This window comes from Excalfactoria chinensis, chromosome 4 (genome assembly GCF_039878825.1).
Source record: "Excalfactoria chinensis isolate bCotChi1 chromosome 4, bCotChi1.hap2, whole genome shotgun sequence".
Lineage (NCBI taxonomy): Eukaryota > Metazoa > Chordata > Aves > Galliformes > Phasianidae > Excalfactoria > Excalfactoria chinensis.
This window is the reverse complement of record NC_092828.1, coordinates 53,349,706-53,376,753: the sequence shown is the minus strand read 5'-3', so window position 1 is coordinate 53,376,753 and position 27,048 is coordinate 53,349,706. Positions and strand designations below refer to the sequence as shown.

The window sequence follows — 27,048 nt, the reverse complement described above, 5'->3', positions numbered from 1 at the left end:
AAGCACTTCTACATCTGTTGATGCAGAGTGACTCACGTGTGCTCCATATTACCACAGCACTGATATATGATGTTACTCAGAAGAAAGGTAACTTTGAGAACCTGAGAAGCTGCAGAATGGAAAGAAACTGTCTTAGTTTATGGTGACAATACAAAATGTTAGGAAACGGGCAGGTTATTTGCAGGTGACACTTGTTATTCCACTGCAGGGTCTTTTTATCGATTGCAGATAATCTGAAAGCTGCCTTAATTTCACAAATACATTAACTGTGTAAAAATGCATTTTTTCTCTGCAAATATATTTCATTCTTAGCTTTTCTTAAAGGAGAGGTTACTGTCTGTATTTAGACTTGAAGGAGAGTTCAGGACAATTTCATGCTCTTGCATCACACATCTGCATTTCTGTTATATCTCGGGTCCCTGTGAGGAATGTTGCTCTTCTCAGCTGTGCTAGGTTTTGAGAACTCAGAAATATGTAGTTTCAAAAACATGGAGGATAGCCTCTCATTTATATTCAGGTAAGCCTGAGACTTAATATATATATACATAATATACAAATATATATATATATTTAAATACCTAGCATGATCACAGGTGTTTTGGTTGTAGCCTAATACTTCATTACAAGCATTTGCCACGCTTGGTGTTTTCAGTGATGTTTACTCAACTGAAACATAAGCATAGCTACCTGCATATATATGCATATTTGTACATATATAAGAGAGAGGGAACATTTGGTAAGTATTTATATTAAAATGTTTTAACTGAGACAAATGTATATGCCAAAATATCATATTGGAAGCAAGTATACACTTTAGCATGTGTGTACCGATGTGTATTTATGCGTACTTCACTTCAAAAGTAATTCTTTCTCATATCCATGGAAGCTACAAAGAGCACAGTAACACTCTTTGGTAAATTCTTGACTGCAGAACACTATTTTTTTCAATAGAGTCACCACAATTAACTATGTATTTTTAGGAGCAATGATGAAGAGATTGCATGCTATGCTCAGAAAAGTCTACATGGTCACCTGGAACATATTTATCTTTCATGTCACTGTTGTTATGGCTGAAACACACAACCTACTGCCTCACTGTGCTCACATTCACTTTTTGGTCTCCATAAACATTCAGCAAACATTGATGAATGTCAGTGGGTGCAATTCATGGAGGAATTCAATTCCTCACCTTTGCTTGATACGGACTTCCATGTAAGACAAAGTTTTGTCAGACTGCCCTTCTGCTGTCATCTATTGCACAGCATCAAAATGTAATGGAATATTGGCAAGAAAGCTCAACTTCTACCATCATACCACATTCACTTCTGACCTTGCTGGCCAACATATTAAAACTGGAAGCATTACTTTTGGAGCAGGCTACATACATATTTAGAGAAGGCTGAAGTACACCTCAGACCTCATAAATACCAGCTCAATTGACACAATCCTGATAGCTCTTTAACCAGTGGAATGAGGGTTCTCACAACTTTGCACCATCACCATTACAAGCAAAACCAACCCAGCCTTCTACTCCTTTACTTGCAGCCAAGGTTGAAATTGCAGAAATAACACATTTTACATGAGCAACGATAACATCTCAAATTAATGACTTTGTCTGGGCTAGATATTCAGTGTTTGTGTAGAAAGCAGCTCCACCCCCCTGGGACCTTAAGCAAATCCATACTCTGAAAAGCAACAGCTCAAGCAGTAAGGAAGCCAACACAGCAGCAGTGCGTTTCTACTCAGAGACACGCAGTACTTCAGATGAGGTCGACCAAAGGATCCCTGGCAGTCAATGCTGTTTGTTCTTTAGGATGTTTCCCACTATGTAGCACCACTGAGCTGACTGTGAATGAGAGAACAAATTCTCTTCCTCACACACGATGTAATACATTAGCCCTATCTGATATAACTGACTGTGCTAATACTAGTGAAGTGGGAATTGTCATGCAGGATCAGCTCTGATGCCTGTCTAGTCTCAAATCCTGTTTCAGATAGAAGCCAGCAGTGAAAGTATCCAAGGTCAATGATAACATAGTATGTTCTGAAGCAGCCTGCTTCAAATCTAGGTCTCTGAGCCAGTGCAGTCACAGCACATTAATTACCTGGATGGCAGCGTTTCTCAAGAGATGCATCAGGAAAGCAGCAGCTTTAATTAGATACTAATGTTAGTTACCAGCAAACTGTTCAAACAAGTGCAAAACTCAGACAGCAGCATACTTCATTCCAACCTGTCTTCTTTCTACAATTTGTAAGGGGAATTAGACGGCATACAAAAGTAACAGCTTTTAAATAGGTTGTGGTTTTGACAAAGATATTAATACACCAGAAGTGTGGAGCAAATGAGCAATCTATGCACAAGGCTGCATCTTTACAGGAGATCCTTTTTCCATTTTGCCTACAAAAAAAGTTTGCTTTATTGCTACAAGTATCTGACACAATAGAAACACTGTATCTGATGGTCATCAAAACTTTCTACGCAGGAAAGAAATAATTTTATTGAAAATTTGGCATGTGCAAAAATACATATATGCAGCAATATAAAAAAAAGTAAAGACTACATAGCTTGATTTATGTTTTGCTGCTTTAAACCGCAAGAAAAATTGGATATAAGTACTAAGCATTAAATACGAGGAAGCTTCAGATTCAGATGATACTGAGATGGCAGATACTAACAGATGAAAAATAAAATCTATTGAGCTTGGTTTCAGCCAATACAGGTTAGGATTTGATTCAAATCTAAATACAAACATTGTTGTCCTAGCTTACTCCCAAGCTAGACAAATACTTGATTCCTGGAGGATTTTAGAAGGAAAAAGGGATAAGTATATGAAAAGGAGCAGTAAGTGAAATAGGTAAGCTACTCACACCTAAAAATCATCAGTGATCACTGCCTGCCCAGGTATCAACTGCCCTAAAAATGAGAGTTTGGCATCTCTGTGGCTTTTTCTTCCTTTCTCGGTGAACTTACTTTAGGGTGGATTGTTTCTTTCCAGCTTCTGCTGTTATCTTCTCTACTGTTTGCTGTCAAGGTTTGCAAGTGTTCAGCCTATTGCTAACATAACACAAGATACTGCATTAGTCACTGTAATTTCAAGATTCTCAGAAAACAAACAAACAAACAAACAAAAACAAAACAGTCTGATCTGCTGCACACCTTGAAGATTACTGCTTTTACAGTGGTACAGAACTGTCTGCATCAAGATGCATTCAACTTAATGCATCCTTTTGTCCACCACACACACGCACATTCAGTATCTTCTCTCCATGCTGTCAGGAGAGGTGCTACTCTGGGTTGGTTAGGAAAAGCAGAGACTAAGTGCTTATGGCCCTCATCAGGGCACTCTAGTAAATAACACTGATTTGATCACAACCTTTGATAGGCATTTATACATAAATTGTTCATAAAAGGCTAATGTGTTTTCAACATCTCTATCAATTTTTAGTAATTATGTACTGTAAGCATATAACCAAGCAGTAAATTTTTTTGTACCTGTGACATATACTTCTTGTGACTATCTTCTGCTGGAGTCTTCATAACCACATTTCTAGGTACATTTGAATCTCTGTTCTAATATAAAACTCTTACAGAAGCACTTGAAAAAGGGCATAAATCAGCACTGTAAAGAATTCCCTTTTACTAATCAAAGGCCAAATGAAGCTGTCTTTGATCAACTTGCATGCTCTGCTGAAGGAAAGCATTCCCCCTCATGAATGAACTGGTATGTTCTAAATTGAAGGAAAAGCTGAGGTGGTTTGGAGCCTATTTGAGAACCTGAACAATTTTGACTGATGTTTTTCACATAAAAATCAATGTGAGAAACACCTTAAATAAGTGAAGGGAATTTAGTGATTTTAGAAGACTGCATTTCAGACATTGCTGCTGTTATATGTTATAGATAATGTTTCACTCTGTGAGGGTCATCTGTGCTGTGAGATGACAACACTCTAACTATGAAAAAGTGAGATTTTGACACTTCATTAAGACACTCCAACCTGAAAACACTGTTTCCAATGTCTTTAATTTTTCCTTAAGCCAGTTATATTTATCCCACCCAGATCCTTCTGAACAAGGACAGTGCTATAGTTTAGCAGTTTTAACATGTTTTTGTTGTCCCAAGCCATCTTTGACTACATTTGACCTCAGTGACTCCCATTTGCACTACTTGTCCAAGTGAGACTACTAACTTCATGAAACACTGAATCCTCTTAGAGACCATGAAACTAACTCTACATATGGCCTGGTATGAGGTGCTAAGTCAGCCAAAGTTTTGAGGTTGTTCTATTCACAAAAAACCTTTTTAAAGATGATCAAATACTTAGAAAACAACTGTGATTTGTATAAAATCTACTCAAAACCAACAATAACCCATACCTTCCTCCCTCCCCAAAGAAAACACAGATGAACCAACCAAAAATCATATCCATAAAACCTATCAGATTAGATTAACCTAACCAATTAGCCCAACAGAAAATAAAAATAGGACTTACCAACTTTCTGAACAACTGTTTTGTCCTGGCAGCTACTCTTATTTCTAGGCTACTTAAACTAACTCAACTCTTGCACACTTCTCTCTGGTCCTTGACAGTTCTTCATCCCCATCAGAGGTCTGTTAGCTGCTCTGCATTCTTCAGTGGAGTCCCATAGAGTGAACAACCTATAGACTTTCAGCTCTAGGCCTTGCCTCGTGAAGAGTCAGTAAACTCACAAGAGACTGCAATCTCTTTCTGATCTCTAAAAGTCCATCCTGGGAAGTCTTCTCTGGCCACATCAACACTAACGAGTAGTAGAGTACGGTAGGGAAAGAGCAAGTGCACAACATACATATTCTGAATAAAGATCTTCCAGACTCCAATTTGTTCCAATGGACAGACCCAAGAGCAAAATAAACTACTCTATTTTCATTCAAAATGAAAATCTTACCTATTTTGAGATTGGCTTATAAAACATACAAGTAAGTCAAGGAATGTGGGTGGTTTACTTCAAAAGTACATTCATGATTTAATATAAAATGGTAAGGTAGAATCACTGATGCAAATCTCCCCTAATATTACACTGTGAATAGGTATATTTACTTTAAATGGGCTAAACCAATTCTGAAAACTACACTTGTAATGCAATGGAAAGCCCAGCAACAACAAAAGAACAGCAAGGTCCCAGACTTTAGCAAGTAAGAACTTGCTTAAATACAATAGCCATAGACACAGAAATAAAGGAGAACAAACTACTTATCTTCAAAAAGCTCCAGTTACACAGAAATATCCAGACAGATTACCCTTACCACCACCACCAGCCTTTAAATGAGGTCTGGGAAGAGGTGTATCCTGGCTCCACCCCTTCTGGTCACTCACGTACACTGCATACACCTGAGCTCCCCTGGGTTGGCTCTGACTTCCACCAGGTGCTCAATCACTGCTTCATGCCATAACTTAGCATTTCCGCTACAACTCTTCAACAATGAAACAATGAATCCATCAACACATTTTGTACAACTCATTTCCTTTTCTTATTTTCTTGCGTTGTACAAATGCACATAACTATAGAATGAGAAAATGTTCATTTCATATCACTTAGAGAACACTTCTTAACAATTTATTTTCTTGGTAAAATATGGGATTGTAGGAGACAATGTCCTCATACTGTGTGATAATTCAGTATAGCTTTGTTGTGGAATTTCCAATAGAACATGGCTATTGTGTTGTAATTCTGAAACAGTAATATCTTTTCTATGTCTAAATTGATTTGCTATGATTGAGAGAGGAAATTGGGGTTACTTTTAAAAACAACTGACATTGCTAACTTCAAGTATTGTGTAAAACACTACCAATTTACATATAAAAAGATTTTCGGAGATGCAAGAATTATGGTACTCCTAGTACAGTATCAGTTGCTATATTTAGCAAAACAAACAGATGTTAAGCATTTTTCTTTCTTTAATGAGTTTTCCTAGTCCAAGATGTTCAAGAACATTATAAGTTCTACTCAGTAAGCAAGCTACATACCTGAACATGAGCTACCAGTTGTTTCTTATAGAGAAATTATTTTATCAGACAGATGAGCAGACATAACCCCTTGGAATGTAATTATTTGTTTCAGCCTTACTACATTAAACTATATAATAAACTACATGCACTTTTACAGATGTAATTGTTGAAAATTTTATAATTTTAACTGAATGTTTAGTAAAGCCTTGGAAAGACTTTTTGGGGGTAAATAAAAAAAACAACAATCTGTCAGGAAAACTGCTTAGTATTTGATATTTTGAGTATCCATCATAAAGCAGGCATATAGAAACAGCATTTGATTTCCAGTGTCATCCGTCAGTGAATATTTGGAACAGAAATATATATAGAATAGGGAGTCACTTTCAATGAGAATTTTAGTTGTGAGATTTACATACTGGTTGTTAAGGTAACAGAATGAAGAACCAGGAGAAATTTTCATTTAAGCCTAATTCTCATTTAACTCATTTTGCTTGACTGGAGAGTTCAGTATCTAAAAACTGCAAAAAACATAGCAAGAGGTTGAATACTGAGGAGTGTTTATCCACTGGAGAAAACAGTTTGATGAATCTGCTCAAGATGTTGAACTTTTTCAGCCACAGTATAATGATACATTCTTCACTGTGAGTCTTGCACATTAAAAAGAGACTAGGTAAGGTTGTAGCTGACAAAGTATACTAGAAGATAAGAAATGTGGTGGCACAGCACCTTGGAGCTTAGAGCCTAGCAGACAGATATAGAGTGAAGTTCCTGATGTTAACTGCAGTTCACATTACTGGAAGGAAGACCAGGAAGGCTGCAAACTAGACTGAAGATGATTCAGCCAAGCAAAGCTAGGAGATAGCAGCATGCATGAGGCAAGCAAGCTAAAGTCTTGACCTACTTGTAAGTCAGACTTACTAAGTCCTTTATACAAGCAAATGAACCTTTCCCTACTTAAGCCTGCTAATGTAAAATAGCCTTTACTGGAGGGGGTCCCTTTGGTTGCATGCAAATTTATACCTGGAAGCTATTGTCAAACCTTAGTAGGATAGAGTTTTGTACCTGTTTAGTCATGCAGCCTCCCAGATTGAGATTTCTCACTTTAGAATATTCAGATTTTTCTACAAATACCTGTGCAGACATGTTGAAAAAAAGCACATTTAATCTTCATCAGATTCTCAGCTAGAAAGACCTGTCTTTGTGGACTTACACCAACAGATTTTTTTTTGTAAGAAATATCTTGCTCTCTCCTTAAAACTACAGAGGAATACTGCAGTTTGCTTTATGCTAGCCTACTGTTTCTATCTTGACTACTAAATGCACTGCTCTCCCAGTTAGTCCTGTTCTCTCAAACAGCTTTGGCTCTCCTAGTTTTCTTTCTCTGCCATCAATAGGCTGTCTGTCTGAAATTAGTAATCACGGCAACAGATAAAAAGATTATCAAAGCCTGAATTACAATTACATTACCCATCAGTCAGCGCTCCATGCTAGAATATATGACATTCTTCGTATACACTCAAGACATTACCAACTTGGGAATGCGATTTCAGTTCAAGAGCTGAGCTCTGTTATTTCCCCAGATTTACAAGGGACCACATGATACAGCTGCTTCACTAGAAGAAAGAACCTTCTGATCTGAGCATGGTATTTAAATGAACAAACATTCTAGATCTTTCATTAGCATGAAGAGGCTGCATGAACAATTGCATGGCTAAGGAGAATAGGGTTGGAGCCCTAAAACACCAACAGCCTTAGCTATCCTAAGTAACCTCATCCGTAGTCCCTACTCTATGCTGTTATGTTAACCTAAGGATCCTAACAAATAAAGGAACACATTGCTCACTTTCTCTGCATATGATTTCTTCAGTTAATTACTTCTACATTCCAGAACTCACACACAATGTGATTCTCACCTTCATGTTGAGAACTATCCTGTCAGAGTTGACTTCTCCCAACAAAGCCTCATTATCACAACACAGAGGAAAGAACACAGAAGCAACTAACAACTTAAATAACAGTAAGAGACATCTGGCAAGGTTTGATCTAATCAGCTCAGTTTTATTTGTGTTCATGTAGCAGAAATGCTATGTCACAGCCTGAAGCAGTGATTGAGTATCTGGTGGGAAGGCAAGGCCAACCCAGGGATGCTCAGGTGCATGCAATGTACCTGAGCAACTAGAAGGGGTGGAGGCAGGATCCACTTCTACCTAGACTTCATTTAAGGGTTGTTGTTGGTGCCTTTCTGGAGATCTTGCTGTTCTTTTGTTGTGTGTTCTATTGTGTTAGTTTACAACCACACTCCATTTTACAATTGGTCTTGATGGTACTCAATTCAGCTGCAATTTAAAAGAGCAGCAATGGGATTGGAAGTTAGAAGGTACTAATGTAACAACACAGCATATGGATTTAATAATTTCATTTCTTATGAAGAATGTTCTCCAGGAAATAGTAAAGAAACAGTAATCCCATTGTAGGAGACAAAAAAGCAAAAGAAAAGCTCGTATCTCACTGTCTCAAAATATTATTTACAATGAATGTATAAGTTGAACCAGAGCAATCTGAGTTGTACTTACATTATATATTACTGCTCTATGCTAAGTGTACCATCTATTGTGCACAGGCCACGTTAAAGATCCTCAGGATAGGAGAGAGATCAGTCATGCATTGAGTGTCCTAGAAATGCAAGCAATTTTGATCAGAATGACTCTACTAGATGAAATTAAATAATGATAACATAAGCATGCCAACAATCTCTGTATCTTTCTCTCATGTTCATGTCTACAGTATCCCTATTCCTTAAACTTGATTCAGACAGCAGTGTGGCTGAGTACTGTGCCATGCTGCAGACAGAGCACACAGCATGCATGTATGTATGTTACCTAAATGTATTAGATGCCTGCCATGGTGGGTTATTCAACATCACAATGTACCTTTAGCCATATGCATTTACATAACCTACAATGAATTCTTGAGTGGATTTAGGGAGGCTGCAGCTGACTGCTTTAGGTACATATATTTAGGTATGTATATTTTGTTGCACAGCAACAGCTGCTATCCCAAAGTGCTGTTATTGTTTCCACTCCTCTATCTCTCACATTTATCAGTTAGGAGTGATTGAAACTCAGCAAATGTGTCTGGCAGTGGCAAAACAACAGTGAAGCAGAGCATGTAGAAATTGAAATGGGACTCACAGGGAGAATTTCATTATTGCAGGGGATGAGCATAGCTCACACTCAGTCACAAGCAAGTATGTTAGGCCACGAGCATAGCTCATGCTCAATCACAAGCATGTATCTTTGGCTGCCACCTGACAGTAAAATGTGCTACTCAGTTCAAGCAGTTTGCAAATCCAGTAGCAAGCCATTGTCATTTCATTTTACTGCGCCTTGTAAATTTGTCAAGCCTGTATTTCCCAGTGGACCATACAGCCCATTTCATAGACCCAGAGAGCTTCCCAGGCAGCCAGGCACAGCTCTGTTCTGTAACATTTTCTTTGGATTTTCATCTGCAATGCATGCCATTAGCAATGAGTCATTTTACAAGAAATGAGATTGTAGTACCCCCCATCAGCACCTAGAAATACCCCTGGTTAATGGCCCTGTTTACTGGCAAGGCTCGAGTAGGACTGCAGCATGCACTGACATTTTTCCCCTCCTAACCTCAGTCTATTACCAGCATGCTGCATCCAAATTGAAGACTAGATTGCCTGAAATCTCCATCATTTTATCACACTTCAAATCTTATCATGAGCAGATAGGAGAACATACCTTATATGCAAGACCAAGAACTTGCTTTTAATTTAATACAAGCCTAAACCATTTAATTAAACAATTACTTTTCATCTAGTTATGATGGTACTTGCACAGCTCACAGTATTTGGAGTTAAAAATGACATACTCTTGCACTGCTCCTCTGGGCATGAAAGCTGGTAGCTTCAGTGAGCAGGCAGTGAGTTACAGCACAGTCAGCATATCCCGTTGGGAGAAGAAAGATGTGGATGTGGATTCTTCCTTCTCACTCTAGAGTTTGGCTGATTTTTATGTTTATTCCCTTCAGATTATGGCCTGACAATGTGATTTCTACTGAAACCCCAGGGTTTTTCATAATAGATGTTTCCTGTTCCACTGGGTAAGGGAAATCATGGATTGAGCTTTAGTTTTGAAGGGAATTCATTCCCAAATAGGTTCACATTGGGCACTCCAGCAAGATATGCTCCCAAAGTCCCTTTCCTAGAACTGCACCAAGTTTGAATGATTCAATGGCTCAATGCTTGGAAAATGTCTTTCCCTTTTCCTTTTCAGTGTCTGAATATTATGTAGAAGGCAAATCTCAGTGCTTTCCTGACAAGGATCAGGGAAGCTGCCTGATCTTTACATAAGCATTTAAAGGCAATCCTAGAAGATAGATTAGACGAGCTCATACTGCTGTACCTCCTGTAGGAACACTGTGCTCAGTTTCATGCTGAGATCTTACGCTCTCCGGTAGCTGGTCCTAACTTTCAGCTACAGACGATAAAACATATTGGGTTCAATTCATCTCAAGTCTAGTTCTGTTGATAGGAGGGAGGAAAAGAGTTTCACAAGAGCCTTTGAAATTTAAATTCCTTAGCTTATAAAGAGGAATGATTTTACATTTACTTTTATTTCTTCTGTAAGAGATTTTTATTTTGAAAGCTTTTTCTCAGTTATTCAATTTGTTTCTCTTCGTTCCATTTCCCTTTAATCTTTTCACCAGCAGTGACTAGTGTGGCAAATAAAACACACAAAGTTATTAATGTGCAGATTTTTCTAGTGGTAAAAAAGCCCATAAATGTTTTGATGAAACAAGACTTTATTATTGTTTCCTTTTTTAAAAAAGAAACATTTTCTGTAGATCTTGCTCTTGGGGATTCAGTTGGAAAGTGTGAACGAAAGAAAGAAGCTGGCGTGAGAAACAAGAAATCACACGTATTCAATTGGTTCAAGGATTTTGAGATCTTCCATTGGAAATCAGCTACTGTCGGCCTTTACCTCTTGCTCTTATCTCCCTTGACTCTCTTTGAACTTCCAGTTTTTCTCTTATTGATACAACTAAGAAAGTGAGACCTTTCAAACCCAAGTGCTTGTTTGACACTTACTGTGTCACAATTACTATACATGAGCATACATACATATATTTAGATTTAGGACTCAGTCCCAAAGCTCATTATTTTCTAAATTAGGCTCATTCAGGCTCCAGTCCAAATCTAAACTCCCAGCTGCAGCAGCACATTAGTCACTCCTCCTTTGCCTTTTGGTTCTAAGAAAAAACATTAGTCACTACAATAGATCTACAATTACTCAAATTGGAGATTACACAGAGAAGTTCCTCTTACTCTCCTTTGGTTTTTTTCCCAGGGCATGTCAAAACTGATAACTGATTATCTAGGAATGGAATTGATGACATGTGCCAGGGAAAAGTCTCACAAATCCATTTTCCACATGATGGGGAAGGTTTCTCTGTAAATTGCAGGAGGATTCACTCCTAGATGATCTTTAAGGTCTTTTCAAACCTGAGCAATTCTATGACACTATGTTTCTCCTTGAAAATGCAGAGTGCTTTGAGAAACCTTCTGTATACATAAGCTTCACATTTTACTAAGGTTACTGGAAAAACAAAGCGCAGCCTTAAAGTGCAGCACACACACTGTCACAGACTGAGGTTTTAAATCCAGGTTCAGAGACTACAGGAAAGGGTAAGTTTTAACTGATTTGCATTTATTTATTTATTTATTTATCTATTTACTTTGACAAAATAAATTCAGGTTTCTAGCTTTTCCCCATGGTTATACACCATTTTTTTTTTTACTGGAAAACTGAAGTATGATCTCACTGGGCATATCCAGAAGTAATCTGCCTTCTTTTCAGGTGCCAAATTTTAAGGAACATAAACCCCCAAGCATTTTATAAGAAAATAAAAATGATGAACAGCATTCTAAAATAATTCTATAAAAGAAACGGAGGAGCTTAAATTAATATCAGTTCAGGAAACTGGCTCCAGCCAGTCATTGCAAATCACATTAATCTCTTGTGAAGGCATTCAGCATCTTCAGCTCTTCTACCAAGCCTATGTTTGAAATATAAAAATCTTCTTGCTGATCCAGCTGGACAAAACACTTCTCTATCACGGGAGAGAGAGAACTTTTACAATCCCCCTGGGGTGTGATGCAACTGGTTCTGGTTTGGGATACTCAGCTTCTTTCTGCAACACCTGAATGAAATTAACACACTGCTATGTCCTGCCCCAGTGGGAAGCACTGGTAAGCACCAGGCAAAACAACTTCCTTTCCCCACTGAACTACAAAGTAATTATCCAATCAAAGCTCACTACAAAATGTACAGACTGACATTTATTCCTTGAAGTCCTAGGAAAATGAATGTAGGCTTTCTATGTTTGGATATGCAGGGTTTTCTTCAATATTGATTTCTCTTTGCTCTTGCTCAATGATCCTTCTTCCTGGAAAAAGCAAATGGGCTTCCACTGTCCCTTTGAGAAACCATGACTCTCACTCCAGACTGATATGCTCAGGAGATAAAAAAAAAAATAAAAAATCTATTTTTTCCATGAAATACATATCTACAAGAAAAGTGAGAAAAGAGTGTGGTTGTTGAAAACCAAGTCTGTATATTTGCCATGGAAACAGCATTTATAAGAAACACAGTGATGGGAGGAATATCAACTATTGCCTCAGTTCAATTATTGCAACATGCAGGCACAGCCAGCTGCAGGAGGTTGCTCCATACACAGCCTGACAGGCTCATCAGTTTTATTAACTTGGTAATTATGGGTTGTTTCTGTCTGCAATGCTTGAGATGCCCCACATATCCTTTGCTCTATTCAGAAAATACAAAGGATTAAATAAAAGGTAGAAAGTGAAAATGGGAAGGTGCCTTGTTCAAGTTTTTTTCCTGTTTAATGCCTTGTTCTTCTTTGGTCACTTTTCCTTTCCCTATTTCCTTCTTTTTGCTACCAAAGCCATAATGGAAGCTTCCTGATTTCCCTTTTCCTCCCTGTTGATGTGAGCAGAAATACAGCCAAACCAAGCAATCAGTTTGCCAAAGGAAAAAGAAACACATGCTGAATGCAGTCTGCAAAACAATGATGATTCATGCTCTGGATTAATTAGCAGCATTTGATGACCTGTGCATCATTAGAATAGAGAAGGGTTTGGTTGCTACCACTGTTGGGATAAATGTAATTTTCCAGTCCCCTGCCACCATGCTGTTTTGGAGAGTTCTACATCTCTCTTTGTGGAACTATCTTCTACAGTGAGAATGCAGTCTAGTGGATGTTTGAACATATGCTACCAAGAGAGAAATTACTGCTCCAGTTTTCTGTCAAAGTCTTGGCTTCCTTCTAGCTTTCATAGAGCATTATTGATCAATATAGTAGGAAATAAGCTAGCACGGGAGCTTTTCAGTGCTTATCCCCGGCAGCACTGGCTAGCTTTTCACAGAGTGTTTCTATCAAAGCTTTCTTGGTAGCAGATATGTGTGGGAACTTCACACCACAGACAGATTAAAAGTGCATCCAAGAAATTTCCAACCTTCAGAAATGACTGTTTAGTCCACAGCTTGCCATGCTCCCATGAATTAAATGCAGTAAGGCAGAGCCTTGGCTCTGGGATTTAGCCAAGCTTTTCTTTGTGTTGGTTTAAAGCTATACACGTAACTGTTGTTCTCCTGTCTTTGCTGATTTCTAGTCTCTTGGGAATGTGTTAGTCTCCATAATATTATGGACATTCCACAAGCGAAACTGACTTATAGCTGACTCCACTGAAGGCTGCCAAAAGAGGCTGTGATGCTCACTGAAGGTCATTGTGTTCATCACGCTTTGGAGGTAGTACAGGGAAGGAAATGACCAAGGTTGGAGCTCTGTATCAACATATTACCTCTTTTGTTCCAGGAAAATTCCAATTGGTTTGCAATTGGAATTGATTTATTTGCGATTTTATATCAGTTCTGAAGAGGACACTCTAGAAGCAGCTCGCACTTGGTGAATCTCCCTCTGATCATTTCCTTATGTAAATTCCTGATAGGCTGCAATTAATGCTGGTTTAGAATAACATCTTGTGTTACACAGCCTTGATTGTGAAAATAACTTTGTGCCCTGTGAAGTACTGAAACAACTTAAAAGAGGTAGGATAAAATGTCCTCAAACAACCTCAGTTTTAAGATCTTAAATGTTTTATGGAAGAGGCTGCTGGAAATTAAAGTGCAATAAAAGGGAAGAAACGGACTCAGCGATTCAAGATATTCCTTTCAGCTTTGTCTGTGGGTGGGATTGAGTTAGTCGATTTAGAGTTATGTATTTAGAGGCCCATAAATATGGGTCTGCATTTGAAATAGGTGTCAAAAATAGTAAGCTTCTAACACCATCTTAAATGCTCTCAAGTACTCTGAACTCAAAGGGCACATGTATACCATGGATCATACGCCATCTTTGTCAGGATAAAAGTATCTTGTATCCAAGAGAATCTAAAATGGCACCAAGTGCTTCTGTGTAAGTAACAAAACTTTACACCTAATCAAGGCAGTTAGTAAGCCAATGTCTATAAAGCTGTTTTGATCATCCTAAACTAGGCACCTCTGTTTAGTCTAGGAGTACTCTAAGATCCATCTTCATTAATGGTCAGGATCATGGGTTAGAGCATATCCTTGGACAGTCTGTAGATGATAAAAGACTGGGAGGAGTGCCTGATACACCAGAGGGTCATGATGCCACCCAGAGGGATCTCCACAGCTTGGAGAAATGGGCTTATAGGAGTACAGTGAAGTTCCACAAGGGGAAGTGCAAAGTTCTGCACCCAGGGAGGAATCAGCTATTTCCTGTGTGGGTAAACAGGCACAGGTTACCCAGTGAGTTTGTGGAGTCTCCTTAGAAATCCTCAAAAGTCAACTGGATGTTGTCTTGGACAGTCTGCACTGAATGGCACTGACTGAGCAGGGTTTGGACCACTTGGACTGAGAGATGCCTCTGATCTCATCTGTTTACATTATCTTAATTCCAGCTAAAGTACAAAAAGCTTCTCCATCTGTTCTGTGGGCAGTATACATACTGAGAGCTGAACCACATGCTTATCTTTCCTTGGTAGTAAAGTCCCTTGTTAACTGTTGGAAGTATCATCAGTGTCATGTGGTTTCTGGACAGAGTGATTAATGAAAAATTTTTATTATCTCATCTGAATGAATTCCCCTGCCTAACTCAGTTCATTTTTTACTCTGTGATAGGAAATTCTGTTTTTCTGTTGTTTCTTTTTTTCCCCAGTGAAGGCTCTGAGCATGCCACTAGGGTGGCATATTAGCTCAGGACTTGACTCCAATATTTTGTTCAGAGACAGCATTCAGAATGTTTTGAGCATTGAGAGCAATTCTATAGGACCAGGAATTGTTATTAATGATCTATTACTTTCAGGGAAGTGACTGCATTATAGACTTGTTGCACAACTTTTTCTTCAGCATCTCCCCAGTTCTGGCATTAAGTGTGCTTAAATATTCAAAGCAAAAGACAAGATACAACAAACTGAGCTTCATGTAGCACAGTAGTTTTTCCAAATCTTTTTTTTTTTAATGACAAGGTCACAAGTACAAACCATACAAAGCGCACAGGTGACAAGTCACTTCTGCTTTCTGGTCATGTATGTATGTATGAAAGGAAAATTACCTAATTATTTCATCTGTTTTCCCCCAGGATTACCTAACAGTACATATTTTTCCACATTTCTATTGTGTCATTAACCTTTATCCCGTACATTCTGCAGAAACTTCTTTCTTCCTTTCCCAAAGGCTGTCAGGTTCCTGCTCTCCAAGGGTCATAGGTTGCAGAGGAATCCACAGAAACAGGAAACCGGGCTTCCTCAGTCAGTTTTGAAACACCAGAATCTGTTTCCTTTCTACAAAACATAGAGCCCAGTAGGACATTCTATGGTGGGCTCTCAGCTGTATGAGTAGCAGCTCAGGAGGAGAGAGAAGCTACGGGGCTCTTGCTTGGGAAATAGATGTGAGACATCCAGTAGCAATTACAAACCAGCAGAATGAAGGAGGTAATCTTCTTGCTGCTCCTATTGCTCTTACAGAGTGGCAGCAATGGATTTAATCTTACAGGAAAGCCCTGGACCACAGATCAAGGCAGTGAAGCTCTGACAAGTGACACACATTTGACTCCATCTTCAGCTGCAGTGCATGGTTCTGTGGATGCAGGTACAACTGCAAGGTCGCCTCATTCTGAGACCCAAGCTGCTGAGGAGAGTGTATTGCAGGCACTCATTTCTGCATCTTCAGGCAAGACTCTGGGAAAGACAGCTCTGATGAAAGACTCCAATGCTATGGCCTCTATCCTTGCAAGCCAGTCAAAAGGACACAGTGATGGAAACTCTGACATAGACAAGATCAGAAACTTACAGAGCAATGCAAGAAAGACTTCTCTACAGCAAGAAGTCACTATAAACCAGGATACAGCTATAGAGAACAGATATCCCAAGCAGCCATCCCGCAGCACTGGTATCACCAACATTCAAAGGGATGCCAACTCTAAACCATCTGGCTTTGAAGCTACTAGAGGAAAGTAAGAAAAACTACACATTTTTTTCTTGTCTTGTGTCTACTTCTTAGGAATGCTATCAGTTACTTCCCTTTTCTCAATGAAATAATGGGTAAAAGTCCTTTTAATTTTAGTAAAACTGCTTTCTGAGATGAAGTAAGACAATGAAGAAGCAAGCAAGGAACCAAACCTATAATATTTACTTATTCAAAACCATTTAGTTATGACAGAGTAAAGGCTGCAGTTTTTAATTCTTGAGGTGCTTACAGTTTTTGACAGCATCTGACATAACCTGAGTTAAATGGGTTCACTTTATTCCTTGCATCTTATTCCTGCATCTCCATTTTCATAAAGTTTTAACATGCTAAGCTTAGAGTCTTAGCTCCCTCAGCTTTTCCAAAGAACAATATTCCAGTGAAATTAATCTTCAGAAAAACTTTGTGAATTGGCAAATATTGTTTCTACCTTTTACTTAAAACAGATAAGCAGAAAGCAAAAGATCAGCCTCTGTTGAAAAGGATCTCATATTTTATTTATCACAGAGGAATGTGCTTGCAGCTGAGGAAAGGCAAGGCAATTTATTTTGTGTGGTCCCTTTGTGAATGATCAAGGAACAACTTGTTGTGCAACATGCATAAAGGTCTTAATTTGTTTGAGTAAGGTTTAGAGATCAGTGTCACAGGACTGAGTAGCAGTATGAAAGTTCATCATAAAACCAAATGCTGAATCCCCACTCTTAGACTGTTCTAGGTGTTGTTTGATCCTTTTCACATAAAGATTCTTGCCTTATAAGACTAGTCCTCCTGCTGCAAACAAGTGTTTTTACAGTGTGATTCAAGATTTTCTTTCAGATTTATCACCAGCCTAGACTGTGACTTAAGTCACTTCACTGCTCTTTCTCCCTTTCCCTTTGAATTAGACTTGAATGAATAATAAGGTCTCTTGCAGCTCAATTTCTTCCAGTAAAGCCATGAAAAAAACCCTAGACTTATGTACTCACTGTTTCTAGTCACTGCTGTGAAGCACCTGGAAAACTACTGCTGCGAAACTATGCATAAAAGCACAACTGTTTGATTTATTATACACAGGTGTTATTGACTACACTTTACATCCATTTCTAGCATGTTTTCTTTTTCTTTTTTTTCTTTTGCTTTTTTGTTTTGCATCATTATTGCAAGTAAACTGAGAGAGATGTAAAATTTCCAGGAAATACATACAGACTTCTTTGAGGTTTATTTATTCAATACCTGAGTACAGCATGAGTGAGTTGATAGCAGATTTCATAGTTGTAAAGTAAGTAGTATTTCATAGTAGTAAAGTAAGTCTCTGAGAAAATTTGGAAGAAAAAAGTTGCTTTTTGCTTCAATTTAAAATTAAAAGAACTCTTTAGTTATAGACTGTATTTTCCAACCTGAATTTTCAGGTGACCTTGTAGAAACTGCATGACTCTGTAATCTTTCATGATAATCCATTGCGCTAACATACATGCAGAAATGCTGATGTTGAATGGTTCCATAAAGAAGGTGCAAAAAACAAAAAACAAACAAACAAACAAACAAACAAAAACACAACGAAAAGGTCAGGAAGAGATGAGTAAGAAAAACAAATCAATATGAGCCTTTAAACATATATTTATAATTAATATATAAATTAATTTATAACAAACGTACTTTGTTGGAGAGTCTCCAGGGCTATCAGATTATCCGCAAGGCACAATATGTGCCCACTACACAAAATTAATTACCCAAATATCCTCTTTTTGAATGATGTTGTGTGCTCTGCTAGTTTAATTACAAAAGGAAATCCCTCAGTTTGCTCTACCCTAGACTACTTGAGGACGATATTATGTATAGGTATCAAATGATTCCTAGAACTATTGATAGGGCAATGGTAATGGGGCAACCCCAAAGACAGAATCACAGCATTATTAAGGTTGGACAAATCTCTAAGATCATCAAGGCCAAATGAAAAACCCATCCTACCATGTCCAATAAAGCATGTGCCCAAGTGCCATATGTACAATTTTCTTGAACACTTAGAGGGACTTGCAAATGCGAACTAAAGCAAAGCTGGAAAACTATAGCAGACAGAGACTTTTTTCCAAATTTGGAGAAATTAAATACAAACACAAACTTAGTGTCAAAGAAGACAGTTGATAATACACTGCTTTCAGTTGACTTCATGTGAGATACATCTTTTTCAGCCTGTGAAGAGGAAAGAGTTTTGGTATTTCATTTTAATTTAAAGCAGCTTAAATAAGAGTAAAACTATGGATTGAATCAGAGGCTGTCTTGAGTCTGGTACACTCATCCTTCCATTCTGAATACAATTTTATTAATTATTATTCAAGGCAGCTCCAAAATACACAAGACATTCGTTTAGGCTGTAAGTCAACCATATTGTCTCCGTGCTGCTGAATGGCTCTGTATTACTCTATTCTCTTACTGCTTATTTCAAAATTTCCAATTATCATGAATCCAGTGAGGGTCTTTGTAGATTTACCTTGCCCTTACCATGCATAGCAGTAAGGTGATGGTATTTTATTACTAAGCACGGAGTACTTTAATAAAGTCAACACCAGGGGCAGATTTGCTCATCCGTCATGTGGTAGAAATGCTGAAATATTTCATTCTCAAGACCAGAGCTCTCCCCAGAAATTTCTCCCCAGAAATTGCTTCTGCTCTTATCCTTTGAGTGTACCGGTAAATTTAAATGAATGGTTCAGCTCAGCAGATGGTTCAAATACAGAAGAAACATAGAAAGCTGATTTAACTGCCTGGCCAGTATAAGGTTCACGGTCTCTTCTGATCATGTCACTTTTTAATGGAGCAGAGAGAACAATTCTGAAGTGGATTTCTTAAGATTTTGCATCACTGTGCATTTACAACAATTAAAACTCATGCATGGCTTACATTTCTGCCTCACTAGATGTATTGACTGGGACCTGGAAAAGAAAATCCCTTACACTAGTGCTGAGGCTGTCTTGGTGGTTAAACGTCAGAAGATATTTGATAGTACTTTGCCTTCATGGTGTTATACTCCAGCCATGCAGAAAATATTTACAACGATACTCTCTTCTCCAGTAGCATTTTGAAGGTAATTTTGAAGCATGGCTTGGAGTCTACAATTTAATTCCCTAAATGTGATCAACATAGTGTTATTCCCATTGCTGTCCTTAAAAAAAACAAACAACAAAACCCAATAACAACAACAACAAAGGAAATCAGTAATTCAGGTACTTCATTGCTATTTCATCTGCCAAATAAGGGATGGGGGAGGAAAAGGACATAATTGCACAGTTCAGTAATGATGGTATGAGTATTTGGAGATTGGTTCTTATTTCTGCTGAGCACTGCAGTAAAACAGCTAACAGGAAACTGAGAGTACTGGGGTGAAGTATTACAAATCTTACCACATCATGTATATTAGGTACCACTGTATGCTGTACGGTATAGGGCAACCAATCCACAGGGTTCATGCGATTCACAGACATTTTGTTTGTATCAGTTCATATCAAATATCCCATGCAATTACAATATCGTTCCCATTTCTGATCCATGGCCGGAAAAAAAAAAAAAAAAAAAAAAAAAAAAAAAGGTCTGTGAAAATGTGAATCTTTGCAGAGTTTACATTTTAAATGATTGCTGTACCTGGAACCATTCAATGAAAACCTGGAGTGACTCTGTAGGGTATATTGTCTCTTAGGAGGAGAAGAAATTGTAAACACATACTCAAGCAATTCTGGATTGTAGGTGACAAAATTATTTATCTGGAAATAACAAAATCCATAGTTTTGATTCTCTCAGACAGCTTTTCAGCAATGATAGTTGGGGGAGTCATGACAGACTTTTTTCAAGAGTACAGGAAACACAGCACTGGAAAACAAAATGCACATCTTCACCCACATAGCTTTTGAGACACTCCCAAGGCACTTGTAAAAGATGATTTGCCTCTTAGCCTCCTCAGATTTTAACTATTTATCTTTTCTGTGATCAGATTCAGATAAGGCAGTACTCTGCATATGAGTTCTGAAATATTTTAATGAAGACAATAAAGGTTACCATTAATCTTGTTACACTACCTACTGCATTAATGCACACGCTTATTTTTTCTCTTGCTCTTTGTTTTATCTATCATGGAAAGAGAGAGGATTAAGAACAATTTTCCATCCCTATTTGACATCTCTCCATCCCCCATTGCCTAGATTAGGATTACCATAACAAACTGAACAAAGGATTAGGATTTAGCTCACAGTCACTGCAAACCATAATTTTTTTACAGCAATTCATCTAAGGTTCACCAGAGGAATCTGCTCAAATTTGCACAGAAGATATGCATTCTCACAACTCCAAATATGTTTAACACTTTAGAAAACTGTCACTCTCCATTCCTGGAATAGACATGGCAAGGAAAAGAACAGCAGTAAAGTGACCCATGTTTTCCAAAAGCATTCATTGCATTGCCAGATTGCAAATGCAAATGTTTCAAAAGGCAGTTCTCCTGCTACATCTCAACACATCTACTCTGCATTAAACTCTTGGTAAATGGTATGCAAGTATGTGACAACACAGGTTGTGAGGAAAAAAATCACCTTGAATTTCACGGACTTTGGCTCAGATTCCTTTTGTTCAAGAGCTCCACAGAAATCAGTCAGTGACAGAATAAAAACACAGCTCTTCATGAGCAAGTGGCAAATTAGATACAAAACAATTAGAAAGGCAATTTAACTAGTTAGTGAAGGTAAATAAAAAGAGAAAAGCTGCCCAAACAACATGATGAACAGATAAAGGAAGAAGAATACTTGTTTCTGGAACTGGGATGGGATTTTCTTTTCTAACATTTTCAGGCATCACATCGTTTTGGTCAGCATTTCTCAAAATGAAGTTATCACTGACAAAGAGCACTTTCATTTTACAGAAATAAGAAAAAGGCTTAAAAAACAGCAAATTGTTTACCACTGAGGTCATCTGAGCAGCAGGGTCAGTAAACTAGACTAGAACTGTCTTGATGAATTCTATACTCAGGGCCAATTATATAATGAAAAACAAATTTATATTCCAGAGGAAGAAATACACAAGTAAGATACTTTAAAAGAGAACTTGAACTGTTTTCTTTCAATTACGTTTTGCTGGATACTTCTCAAATAAGCCTAATGGATAACTTCTCAAAAGTCTAAATTCCATGTTTGGGAAAGTTTGAATATTTTGAGAGGCTCCAAACACAGTGGAATAAAGTCTTGAGAGAGCTTATGTGGTGTGGAACTAGACAGCTTTTTTAGTGCCAAAATTGGCTGGTAAAGTGCTAGCCAAGTGACAACTGTGAACTAATTTTCGCAGTACCATAGTAATTTTTGCTAGATCAGGTTGCCCAAGGCCCCATCCAATCTGTCCTTGAACGCTTCCAAGGGTGAAAAGGCTTATCTGTACAGCCTGTGCCAGCACCTCACCAATCTCTGAGCAAAGGATTTCCTGGTAATATTTAATCTAAATCTCCCTTCTTTCAGTTCAAAATTTCTATCCTTTGTTAAAAAAAAAAAAAGGGTTCCCATCTGTATGAGAGCTGTTGAGCCATAAGCTGAACTACTAAATGAGCACCTGGTGAAAGGACCTGGTTAGCCCTAGGAGCACAGGTGAAGGTAATTCATCTGTGCAACCAAAAAGAATGGAGCCTGGCTACACTCCTCTTGGACCTCATTGACTACCAATAGGTAAAGCTCTCTTTCTGGGGATCCTTCTTTGGTGAGGCTTTCTCCTGTGAATCTAGAATCATCTGATATAGGTAAGCAATTGTTTTCCTTTATAGTACCTTTTGATTGTGCTGATCCTTCTATCATTACACCTTTGTTGTAATGCCTCTTCCACTGTACTGAATTGCACTGTCTTTTAATTCCTTCTTACATACTGGAAAGCCACAATGAGGTATCCCTGGAGCCTTCTCTTTTCCAGGCCGAACAACTCCAACTCTCTCTGCCTTTCCTCATAGGAGAGTTGTTCCAGCTCTCTGATCATCCTCATAGGTCTTCTCTGATCCTGTTCTGATGGGTCCATGTGCTGCTGGTGCTGCAGACCCCTCAGCTCCTGCTGCAGTACTGCAGATGGGATCTCACAAGAGTAGAGTAAAGAGGAAGAATCATCTCCTTCAGCCTGTTGGCCACATCTTTTGATACAGCCCAGGATATGGTTGGTTTTCTAGGCTACAATTATACATTGCTCACTAATGTTAATATTGCTAGTATAAAAAAAGTAGAAAGTCTCCTGAGTTATCTAGTGGACTTCAACAGAAGTTGCTGAAGCAAGAATATGGCTTCCTATGCAATAATAAGGGGTAGAGGAAGGAAGGTGAGGAAGATATCAGAGTGCTTTCTATCATTTTTGAGTGTTTATGTTAAGTCTATCAACATATCTTTCCTCACTAAAACTTGGTAGAATGCTCAAAGCAATTTGAAAATGCAATATACTTTTATTTAACCTAAACTCAGGGATTCTGTGTAATACTCTTTCAGACTGGGAGAAGTTCTAGCTTTATAAGATACATACATATGGAAAAGATTGATTTACTGCACACAGTGTCAGTATGTGAATGTATATATGAATGCTCTATGTGCTCTACTATATTTAAAAGAATAATTGTATTGCCTGAAATATATAAAAGCAAAGAGCACTGGCTCACAGAAACACAGAATCATTCAAATTGGAAAGGACCTCAAAAGGTCTCTAGTCCAAACTCTTGTTCGTGGCAGGAGACTATAGCAGGTTGCTCTGAGCCTGATTTAGTTGCATCTTTGCTCCAGGACTCACCAGGTCAGGCCAGTGACTGCACAGCCTCTCTGAGCTCTACTCCAGTGCCTCAGAGGGGAACAGATTTCTCATACTCAGTCTGACCATTTCTTACTTCAGTTCATTTGCTTTGATTCTCATCCTCCTGACATGCATTGTTATGGCTCTAACTTCTTAAGAGCATCCCTGCAGGTCCACAGTGGAGGCTGCTGTTAAGTATTCCTGAAGCTCTTCCTTACCTAAGCCAATTAAGCCTCAGTTTCTTAGCTTCTCCTTCTAAAACACCTTCTCCAGGTGCTTGTAGCACCTTTCTAAAACCCCTTTGTTTAGACATAATGGACATAATTAAATGAAAATGTGTAGAGTTGAGATTAGTGTTTCAGAAACTGTTTTATGAAAGAACAAACAACTGTATAATCTGAATGAGGCACAGCAAGAAAACCACACACTGGCTTTAACAGCATCTCCAGGTCTGGGTACTGTTTTATTCCTTCAGCAACACAATAATCTTGTTTCCGTGACGCAGTGATGTTCAACTGTGCTGATTCAATAGCATTTCTATTGAAAGCCAGATAATCTAATTTACTCGTGGATAGAAATAACTCATTTTCAGATATAATACAAAAGAGAAGAATGAAATCTCCACCATTTGTGTCTTGACTGCCATTGCTGCTCTTTCTGTGTGGCTTCAGGACCATTGCTGTTTGAAGACATAATGGCTAAAAAGCAAATGGATCTACTGTGTACAGCTGTACATCATGATCACTAGCTGTCAGTTTTTGTGTTATTTGTTATTGCTTCTGTTCAGTTACCTAAAGAATTACTCAAACCAGCAATGAACTGTAGAGGGGGTTGATGCAGTCTCGTAACTTCCACTTGCACTCAGGAAATAATCATTTTTTAATTGGTGTTGTGAATTGCACTTTACTTTTTATCGCCATTAGGTGCCCCAGTGTCAAGAGCACTGGTTCAAAGCCTGCAGAAGTCTTGTGCGAATGCATTCAGGGTACACAGACTGCCAGAGAATGGATAACTTCACCAGACAAAACATAAGGCAGGGAGAGGGAGAGAATGGGCCCAGGCCGCCGTTAACCGCAGTCAGTCCCATTCCCTCCTCTGCGGGCAGCGACCGCCACCTACCGGCTCAGCATGGCAGAGCCTCTCGCCGGTGAGAACAAGAGCTGATAACCGCTGCTGAGACATTGCATGTCATTGATCTTTTAGCTATGCGCCGAAGGACAGACCTCCGCAGGTTCTTTGGATTCATAGACAGATAAGGAAGGTGCTCTTTGCTGACAATCGTGTCCTTTTGAAGCTGTAAAACCTTGCCTGATAAATGTATATCTCCATATCACGAGGCTGGTGTAAATCACTGAGGATGAGTCAAGTAAACACAAGGAAACACTGCAGTAATTTCTCCTGTGCCTTCAGAAAGAGTTCTTTTTCAGACAGAAAGGTGTTGTACCTAGGTGACCTGGGCATGGGACAAGTTGTCATTGAGGAAGTGTGTAGGCAGCTCTTACAGTGGCTCTGGAACTGCCTCTATCTCACAGCTGTCTCCAATATGCACCCTGTTTTCTGAAGACTCAAAGGTGTTCTCCACCACCTTGCTACCTGCAAGTTTCGCTGGCCAGTATTTGCAACCGAAAGATAAAACCTCCTACAGCAGCTTTATAACAGTTGACTTACACTGCTCTCTCCAGGCTGGATCTCTGTTGTACAATGTGTTTTGTTCTTAAATATAGCTTTCCTGATTGAGACTGGTCTTAGCAGAAAAGAAACAAGATGCTGCTGCAGCTCTTGACAAAACCTATGTGTCAGAAGCCCGTGTTGCTGATCTGGAATATATTATTCTGGGGAGGTTAAAGAGGGTTTTCAGGTTTAAGTCCCTGTCACGCAAAACAGTTGTCTTCTGTTCTGCTTTTGTATTAATATATCCCATAATAGTTCTTCCGCCATGCTTCATCTTCTGTTTTCAAATGTACATTTTTTTTTTTTTTTCAGGCAATTTGATTTCAAAATTCTATTTACATTCTAAACATCTCTTAATGAGCTTAGTTCATTGGTAGCATAAAACTAATTATGAGTCACACACCAGGGGCCCTTTTGCTGAGAATATTTTCTCTAATTTAGCTCAAAGATTGCTAGGCTCTTGTGAGAACCACAGGTACACAGATACTGTACTCATTCAGTGTGAGAATGAGTTAAATATCGTAAGTAGAAATGATCTGTTCAAGCTGGGTTACATTTTTTTTGGCAGATGAAAAGGACCAACAAGATGAGAAGTTGAATTCAGACTATTTTTAACAGTGAACACTTGTCTTTACCTGATAAGTTTGGGATTTATAGTATTGCTTTTTCCTTGGAGGACATCTCCAAATGAGCAAATTCCAGTAGTTGGGTTTGGATTTATTTATTTATTTATTTTGACCTGGACATGTATTTCCCACAGCCTTTAAGGTCTCTTCCAACCTTAGCCATTCTGTGATTCTCTGATGGTAAATTTAGGTCATAAATATGAGGTTCATAGAATTGCTCAGGTTGGAAAAGACCTTGAAGATCATCAAGTCCTATTGCAGCTATCCATACTCCCTAACTCTAACAACCTGCTGCTAAATCATGTCCCTGAGCACCACATCCAAACAGTTTTAAAAAGTATCCAGGGATAGTGATTCTACCACCTCCCTGGGACACCTGTTCCAGTGCTTAACCACCTTTTCTGTAAAGAAACTTTTCCTGATATCCAACCTAAACCTCCCCTGGTGCAAATTGAGGTTGTCTTTATTTATTTATTTGTGACTAACCATGTATTATGTGACATTTTTTGATGCTTAATCACTTGGATATTAAATATGAGGAGACTCATGCAGTTCTTCATAATACTTCAGGTTTATTACCTAATTATTATAGTAAACTTTGCGTTTATTACCAGAACTACACATTTTTGTGTAGTTTTGTTTAACTCTCATCTCCCTATTCATCTATCATCTCCTTGATGCATGTAATGTCTACTATGTATTCATATGAGTTTGTGCTGATTAACTGTTTTTTGAGAAATCTATCCGGACTTTTACTTTTCTGATTGAATGCCTTTTAAACTCTGTAACAGAATGTGTCTTCACAATATGAAACAGCTTGCTTTTTTTATCTACTTAACACTTGCCGAGTGACCTTGCCAAAAGGCTCTGAAATCGGTCTACATACTTCTGATTCAAAGAGTGCAGATAGATTTGAGACATGATTTCACTGTACAAATTCATCCAGAGTCATTATTCAAATGATAATTTCTACTTAATTATTTTCTCTGTTGTATCTTAAACCAGTGTATCTGCTTTTGAAATTGGATGTAAACAGTTTCTTCCAAACACCTGATACTACTTCTAAAAGAATGTGGCCTTACATTCACCTTCTCTCTCTTCCTGCTTTGCAGCTGACACCTTGATTATTTCATATATGACTTCTTTCCAGGGAGAGGAGGGGGGAAAAAGCCAGTGGCATAGCCAGGAGCAGAACTATGGCATATTATGACGGTGCGTGGCTTGGACCTCAAAGTACACTGAAAAACACACTTTATGTCTGCTCAACTTATTTCCAGGGAAAGGAAGGAAGAATAAAAATATCTATCTATAAAATGAAACCTATTGGTGATTGAGAGCTTTATTGAACAACCCTTTGACTTCTGGAGAAAGTGTCTATGATCTGAAATGCAGAGGTATTTTAAGATCTATGA

The 27,048-nt window shown here is 38.4% G+C and overlaps 1 protein-coding gene across 1 annotated transcript in view; it reads left to right on the top strand.

The window, feature by feature from the left end:
* The first annotated feature begins 15,985 nt into the window (after positions 1 to 15,985).
* Positions 15,986 to 27,048, top strand: part of MMRN1 (multimerin 1) — a 35,396-nt gene continuing 24,333 nt past the window's right edge. The window contains exon 1 of the mRNA XM_072335850.1: positions 15,986 to 16,566. Coding sequence (XP_072191951.1) covers positions 16,037 to 16,566 — 530 coding nt within the window. The 5' untranslated portion in view covers positions 15,986 to 16,036. The remainder of the gene's footprint in view (positions 16,567 to 27,048) is intronic.